The 8,320-nt window shown below is 45.6% G+C and overlaps 1 protein-coding gene across 1 annotated transcript; it reads right to left on the reverse strand.

Annotated features, from left to right (window-relative positions):
* Positions 1-2,050: 2,050 nt before the first annotated feature.
* On the reverse strand, positions 2,051-5,960 carry LOC136491069 (oxygen-evolving enhancer protein 3-2, chloroplastic-like). The gene is made up of 3 exons (XM_066487283.1): positions 5,825-5,960; positions 2,818-3,082; positions 2,051-2,374 (listed from the first exon to the last, which is right to left on the reverse strand). Exons 2-3 carry the CDS (start codon positions 3,067-3,069, stop codon positions 2,240-2,242), a joined length of 387 nt encoding a protein of 128 aa, XP_066343380.1. The 5' UTR covers positions 3,070-3,082; positions 5,825-5,960; the 3' UTR covers positions 2,051-2,239.
* Positions 5,961-8,320: the final 2,360 nt, after the last annotated feature.

Consider the following 8,320-nt stretch of genomic DNA (forward strand, 5'->3'; position numbering starts at 1 on the left):
GTCCGAGCACGGAGGGAGGTCGGCGCGAGGATTCCATCCGACTGGTCGGCAGTGATGGTCTTCGGGAAACTGGACCCCCTCTTGGTCAAGGCTGGACCGGCAGATGTGTTATACAGCCCACGGCAGCCCGTGAGAGCACAAGCCCAATTAGTGGGCCGGCCACGTTCACCTGCTGCTCAAACCGGTCCAACAGCACATCCAGGTGCGCGTGCGCTGCTGAACGCATTTATCGCTGGCGGCCCAACTTCTCGGACGGCTCGTGTTCCGTTAGACTATCCGTTGCTCTCTCACGGCGGGAGCTGAGTATATGAGTATATGTACGAGTACTACTCCTTGCTTCCTTGCCTGCATCTCATCCTTGTACGTATGCATCTCTCGCTTACCAATAGCAAGCACCTCCCCTCTCTCTTGCACTCTCCTCGCAGCTGACGGTGATGGCAAAGGACAAGCCGGAGAAGACTCGAGTGCAGGTGAGGCAGCAGGCTGTGCGTGGCCGATGCATGCGCGCCCGATGCATGCAACGGCAAGCGCAGCTAGAGCAAAATTCTGGATCATCCACTGCAATATGCGTTTTCGCATTGTCTTGTTGAATGAATATTGGGCGTCCCCATTCTTCAGCTGGCCATTTTTCTTTGATGGCAGGCAAGACTTTTTCAATCAGAAACTTTCAGATAGTCTCCCGCGTAACCGATGTCATGGCCTTAAGCTCCAAGGTTCCTATACATTCAACAATGAAAGTAGAGTAACCAAGATTAGTAAAGTTGTTATTTTGATAAAATCATTTTTTCTCAAATAAAAAGCAAAAGTAATTATCATACCTCTCGGTCTATTGGGACTTTTCCTCTTAGCTGGCTCCAATGTAGTGAAGGCAAAACTAATTATCATACCATCAAATGTGCATACGCCATTCTCAAACCTTGGTCGGGGCTATCACCCCTAGAAACATCACCTTTTCAATGAAATATTTGCTCTTCACGGCTCTTCGAAGGATCTGTTCTTCAGGCACCAGGTAATATATTTAGTTTTTCTTTGTTCTATAAACCATTTCTCATCTATGTAAATGACGTTGTACAAAGATTTGAAAGTTGGGTCATCTGGTAGGCTTTGGCTGTCAAGCATATGTGTGCAAAATCGCACTCGGGCCTTGTTTAGATTGCAAGTTTTTTCACTCTCTCTCCATCACATCAAAACTTTGGACACATGCATAGAGTATTAAATGTAGATAAAAAAAATAACTAATTACACAGTTTGATTGTAAATTACGAGACGAATCTTTTGAGCTTAGTTAGGTCATGATTGAACAATAATTGTCAAATACAAACGAAAGTGTTACAGTGTCAAATACTGATTCCTAACCCCAATCTAAACAAGGCCTCGCTCCTTCATGTTTTGTTCAGTCAATGTGAATTTTTATGGTGTTTGTATGGCGACAGCACATGCGGGTCCCACACACAAAATGCGCGGTCACGCGAAAGGCCGACCCGTGAAATAAACATACATCTGATAAAGTGTACGGTATGTACAGTATCTGCATGCAATAGATGGTAGGGCAACCGCAGGGGCGGATCGCGCGGGGGAGGAGGGGGGCTTGAGCCCCCTAGTGCGGCTAAGCCCCTTGTCCGTGCTGGTCCTTTCAGTGATGTGGCAAGGCACGGTGGCGGTGAGTGACTACTGCCTGGGCTATGAGATCTGCGGCGGCGAGAAGGCGGCCTACCAATTCATCCGGATTTACGCCATAAGGACTGCCATCTCGGTGGTGCTTATGTTGGCATGGTTGTTCCTGATCGTGTTCCTTGGTCTCGAGAGCGCCAACAAATTCTTAAGGGAATCCTCAACAGCATCCTGCACGCGCCCATGTCTTTCTTCGACACCACACCATCCGGCAGGGTCCTCAGCAGGGTACGTACGTCTAGAGCCTCTTTTCATTACTTGTGAATGCCTCCCAGTTTCTGATATTCCTCACTTATTAGGCATCACCGGGCCAGAAAACTCTTGATCTACCGCATTTTTCATGAAACGCAAAGGGTCTGTTCGCGAAACGCAAATGGGAAGACGCCAACCCAAATCTGAGACATGTATACACAGCCACACAGGTGAAGGTGATCGCACACGGCATTTTCTGTCACGCTGGCTCATCCGTCCGTCCTGGAGGTTTCGAGCATCGAGCTATCCTATCCTATCAGATCCAGCTCTCGTCCGCGTTTGCATTGCAGGAATGCAGGGGGCGCATCTGATCCCTCTATTCCTCCGGATCATGCGGGCCGACCTGCAGGGACGGCGCGAGGACGGTGATCACCTCGCGGAGCGCGTCAGCGGTGTCGCTGTACCGCACCTGCGCCAGAGGGAGGCTTCTGCTCTCCACCGCGTCGCCCAGCTGCCATGTGTGAAAGCGCCTCTTGTTAATTATTCAGAAAGGCATCAAACAGTATCAACAAATCAAGTGTGCTAATTGCCTACATGAAGCTTACTTACTCTGCATGTACAAAGACCACCACCAAACATTGATTTAATATAATGTTGTCCGAAAACTAATTTTGACTTGGAGTAGCTGCGTTCCAAGAGAGGAATTGATGCACCTGAATTCTCTATTGGCTAAGCCTAGTCAGTAAGCACTAGTACTACTTGCTTAAGATGCGCAAAGGTGTTGAAATATCCAGAAGATCCAAAAGGTTCATAAAACCTGCCCCAAGAACTAAATACTTGCCTTACAGTATCATCACACTTTAAATCCAACAAATACTACCCTGAATTTGCAATGGACCAGCATATGCTTTATTATTATGAAATGTTTGTAAAAGAGAGGAAAAGGATCCTCACCTCATCCATGGAGTAGAAGAACTTGTTGGCAAGGACAGTGAGCGCCTTCTTATGCTCTTCGCCCTCGCAGGAGGCGATCACGCGGCTGAGGTCAATGTACAGGAAGGTGGCCTTTAGCCGGAGGTCCCTTCCAACGAGGTCCCACGAGTCCTCGTCGTCCACCTCCAGATCCTCCTCCATCGTGGAGAAGAGCTCGATGGCGCAGTTCTTGATCCGGCAGAGACATCCCTTCTGCTCCATCTCATGGTCCATCGCTCCCCCCGATCTGTGTATTATGGGGACACGTAATTATAGGAAGAGGGCAACAACGAAACAAGCAAAGTGAAAGAAAAAATCGATTCTTGGACCATGTTTAGAAGCAACAGATATCACCAAGAAGTGCATGAGGAGAAAGAAGCCACGTATAAAGGGGCAAAGTGGTCAATGAGAAGGCACCAGATTGGTCAGCAGTGACGCTCTTCAAACTCAGATAAACAAAAGGGGACACGCTTGGGTAACGGGTTCGTTGCCTAGGCTTGGAGATCAAGAAAGAAGGCAATGACTTAAACCATAAGAAACTGGTCAGTTCCTAAGCGAAAAAAGGAAGAAAGAAACTGCTCAGAGGGCAAATTTGTGAGGTGGTCATATACTAAAAACTTGCAACCATAAGAATTCAGAGGGCAGCAGAAAAAGGTCATGAACTCAGTAACCTTAGGAGTGAAGAAAGGAGTCGTCTCACAAACCTATAAACTATATATCAACAAACATCCAAGCCTTCACTATTTAGAGAACCCTTTTTGAAAGCAGATTATTTAGCAGCTATTTTGTGAGACCCAGCCCATTGGGCCAAGCTGTGTGGACCGAATCCGGGTACTGTAGCATCAACGTTTAGTACACACCGTGAATTCTGACTTCGTCGAACCAGCTTAAATAGCCAGGCCAAGGACCCAATAACCTTCGGTTAAACGTTTTGCGCGAAGCGAGGACGAAAGCGCAAGCGGGTTGCTACGTAGGTGGGGCCCACCCCTTGGTAGAGTGGGGCCTGTGCCGTGTTCCGAGCCTAGGGTGTTACATATTTCAACTACACTGCTTTCTTTGACAAAAATAAAGAATACTTAAACTTGCTTTCCTGATTGTTTTGACTCAGTTTCATCAGACGTCTAAAGTTAAAAATTATCATAAACCCTCCCGAACGTCATGCCATGATTACATGTTTCTGAGAAACTCAAGGAATAACAAGCTCCACTTCTCACATTGTTTCTTGCAAGTCCCAATGTGAAACTTCAATTAAATACTACCTAAATAGCCAAATAGTAGTTCTGTTTGCAGCTGGGCAAAGGCATCATATGATGCACATGGAGAAACAATGCTTTCACACTAGGTATCCCATATTGCAGATAGAGACTATTTCTAAGGGACAATTGTCAAAGCTTTCAGCTTTTAGTATAAAATTGCCTTCTGAAAGACCGAGAAGTTATACTAAACAAAACCCTAGTTATGTCTGCCTCTGTTTTGACCTCAATGTTGGCTCAACAGCACAAATGATCAACTCAAGCTTTGTTTTCCTCTCCTATCCACCACCCTATGCCTTTCAAGAAAATTCTAAATGGATGGATGTCCAATGAGCAGCTGAGGTGTGGGGCCTAGTTTCCATTTTAATTCCATTTTCCTGGGTCGCTGTTCCAGTTCGGATAACAGTGGGAGGAGGAGGACGGGGACAGATAGCAGCTGACTGAAACAGCGTCCGAAACCAAAGGACTAGCTGGGGGGCTGGCCTGGGGGAGGCTGAGGGCCCAATTCCATTTCTGGTCTTCTTCCCTGTCTTTCCCGATTGCCTCCACATATGTCAGATGGACTTCACAAATCATACCTACGAAGATTTGAATCTCGAAACCGAAAGAGAAAAGGCTTTCTGAGGCTGTGGTGTCATTGAATAGAGGCTTTGCCAATGCACACAGCACCTCAATGAATGTACAGGAAAATGGATGTAGCAAGTTCAGCAAGAGGTTGCAGAAAAGTGATGGCAATGGCATTGTGGATGGATGGCTGATGAGTGATGGGTGATTGGGTTAGGAATGGAACAAGTGGAACCGGACAAGCAAAGAGGGGAGGACAGGTGTCTCCTCCCATCAAATTGCAGAGACAAAACGAAACCCGTTGATCCGAGGAGGAATTTAAGAGCAGGTATACTTTTCTGTCAGGGGATATTTATTTCTAGAGCAAAGCAATCCATTTGGGGCCCTCCTTACTTCCTCGTGAAGAACATTTCAATCCAAGAAGGGAACTTTGGGGTTTCTTCCGAATAAGAAAGAAAAACCGAGGAAGATGCAGCGCATTGTGTGTCGGATGGATACAGACAATCCGAGCAGGGCGAGACGAGAGAAACGGCGAAGGACAAAAGTTCTCAAAGGTTATGCCGATCGATCAACACCAAAGGCGCATGCGATCCGAACGAACCGCTCCCAAGAGAAGATGGGGGATGGGGAAGATGACAGAGCAATATCAGATTCCCCCCTGCATTACCAATCCCAGTGAGCTTCGACTCAACTCAAATCCGATGCTCCCTCATCTCCCTCCCCACAACCAAAAATACCCAAAAAAGAATAGAGGGGAAGGGAATTTAACCAACGACAGCGATAAGATTAGATAACCACCCTTGTTTCTTCACAGTGGCGAGAAGCTCGAGCCCCCCAAACGGAAAGGAAAAAAGTCGCTTCTTTTTTCAATTTATTCGAAAGCCCGATCCATGCATCCGAAGCAGAGGCGCTTCACTAGTTTAAGAGCCCCAGAAAACAAACAGTGCCTTGTTCTATTCTATTCCTGTCCTGCCTTTACGGCGGCCCTTATACCCTAACGATTTCCCTTCATGCGGCTCCGGCGCTCCGCTGCTGTTGTTGATTGCGGCCGCAATTTATTACCAAAAGATCCAAACTGAAGCAAAGCTAGTACTGCTAGCAAGCTAAGCCAGAGAGAGGGGACAAGAAAATAAAGCAAGAGGAACGGAACAGGGCAGGGCTGGTGTCTGTACCTCTCGCGGTCTCTCCTCGCCACCAGTTCACCTCCTGCGCTGCGCCGCTTGTGTGACAGCACCCGTAAAAGGGGAGGGGAGGGGGGCGGATTCTTTGTTCACTCACAATCGCCTACGGATTTACAGACCCCGTGGGTTCGCTCTTTCTACTCGGCGTAGCCGTCCATGTCCGGTGGTGTGGTTATATAGACGTGGCGGTGGGCAGGGCAAGGATCGAGTTCCCACTCTCTACCGCTGCAAGTGGGCCCTGCGCCTATTGCTCGACTCGTAGTAGGAGTCGCCGCAGGCGAGGAGTTCTTTGAGCACCTGGTTTAACGGGCTGCCTTTGGTTGACTCCTTGTTAAACCGGACTCGATTCGTTATAATATTAAATAAAAATATGTTTTTAACTAACGGGACTGTGCATGTTTCTGTTTTTTATGATAAAAATATGTTATATTTGCTAGAATGCTAGTTGTACTAGGAGACTTTCTATCTATATAGGAAAAAAAGGCACTAGCATTCTATAGCAATGTAACAGAAATAAAGTCATCCAACGACAAAGAAGCCCTACGCTCCACACACCACACACCCTCCTTTTTGGCATCTCTCATCTAGATACAGCTGTAGCATATGTTCGAATACAGACATGCACCTACACCATACACATGCACACAACACTTGTACCACCTGTATACAACCAGATATACAACTGTACACAAATACGAAGACGTGTCCTCAGAGAAATCACTAGAGAGGCTCTATAGGCTACGGACACGTCGCAATCCCTTTATGGCTCTACGGTCACCAGAGAGGCTCTATAGGCGACGTTGAGAGGTTACAGTGAAGTTTTATTATGGGATTAAATCCTAGTGAGAACAACAGTGTCGAACGGGTTCGAATGCTGGCGGGCAGTATGCTCACCAATGACACTTACCAACCGAGCTAGTGCTCGTTCTCAACACACACACCTTAGACACGCATGCGCGCACAAAACTCCATGACTATACACAAGTGCCACCAAAACAAGACACAAATCTTTGTTGTCTCACATATCTGGGAGACGACCTCCACGATACATTGACAAAATGTTAGAATTATCTTAATTCTAAATTCACCCAACACACTAGCAAGAACTAAACCATTTAGGTTGTATACGGCCAAGATACACATTAAAGGTAGGTCTAAATGATGAGGCCCGACCAGTAGGACAAAACCGATTTGACACTCGTTCTTCACCCGAAACACCCTCAAACACCTCCAGAAAGACCCATACGAAGACGCACAGTGAGAGTACATTAGAATTGGCAAGATCACCTAGAACATCAGCAAATCTTGTCGAGAGAAGTGCTGGATAGTAAGGGGTTGGAAAATTTTGAGGTAGAAGATAAAAAGTAAGATTAACTTTTTTCTATCAATTGGATAGATAGATCTCTCAATCGGCCGTGATCATCTCATATAATAGAGGAGTGATCTAAATCTAGTAGGAAACTTATTCGCACGCATTTAAATTTTTTCAAGATCGGATGAGTTTTCAAAAGAAAATCACGATTTGGGTCTCAGATTGCCAAAGCCGACTTAGGCTAGTTTCGAAATCAGCCTGCTGGTCCAATTTTTACGGGGCCTGGGCCACCTCTCTACTAAAACTGAAACCAGCCCAGGCAGGATTATATGGCCGGCTTCGAAACTTGGCAGAAACCGGTTCAGTCGTTTTTCCCTGGTTTATTGTAAAATTGGCCAAATCAATTCAAATTTGATCTTTTTGTTTGCACCTGATTTTTTCAATCCATCTTCAACTCTGGCAATCATATTTTGGCTAAACATATGCTCTCCCGGTTTTTAAGACCCATCAAATGATACATGGAGTTACATATGGAATAATACAGTCTATACTTCTGGGAAGTTTTACAAGCATCACCTTATTGGCATCTATCCTCCTCGCCTTTTCTTTGGTTCTGGAGATCTAAATGCACTCCACTTATTAAGTTCAACTCTTGGCTGCTGTTTGGGGATCGTCTCCATACCAGGAATATTTTGAGAAGGAGAAACAAACACCTAGAAGGATATAATTGTGTCATGTTCCAAGAGGCATTAAAGAGACTTCTCTCCATCTCTTCTTTGAGTGTTCATCTAGTGTTACTCGCTGGTTCAAGTTGGACATTATTTCGTCATCGCAGGACAGTATTCTTCGGATGATCTCGCACCAAACAGATATCTCAGTGCACTCCTTCTTTATGGAAGTCTTCATCATTGCTGTTTGGTGTATCTGGATTATTCATTCTTTAATTTAGAGGACTGTAATCTATGTCTCTCCTTTAAGTTCTTTATTGAATAGACAATTGAATAAATTATTGAATTGTTGAACATTGAACGTTGATCGCCTAGTGAGTATGTTGATTGTACGATGAATATTAAGTAATAGACTTGGAAATATATTCTCCTAATTAAATGTTTTCATGCAAAAGTAACTAATGGTTTATGTTTTCATAAAACCGCTAAATGAAATAGCTCGCTTTA

This window comes from Miscanthus floridulus, chromosome 11, assembly GCF_019320115.1.
Source record: "Miscanthus floridulus cultivar M001 chromosome 11, ASM1932011v1, whole genome shotgun sequence".
NCBI lineage: Eukaryota > Viridiplantae > Streptophyta > Magnoliopsida > Poales > Poaceae > Miscanthus > Miscanthus floridulus.

Bases quoted from the DNA above. Each gene is read 5' to 3' on its own strand.
- LOC136491069 (XM_066487283.1), bottom strand. From the start codon at position 3,069: ATGGACCATGAGATGGAGCAGAAGGGATGTCTCTGCCGGATCAAGAAC. The intron at 2,375-2,817 runs GTGAGGATCCTT...CACACATGGCAG, and splicing joins TCTTCTACTCCATGGATGAG to CTGGGCGACGCGGTGGAGAG.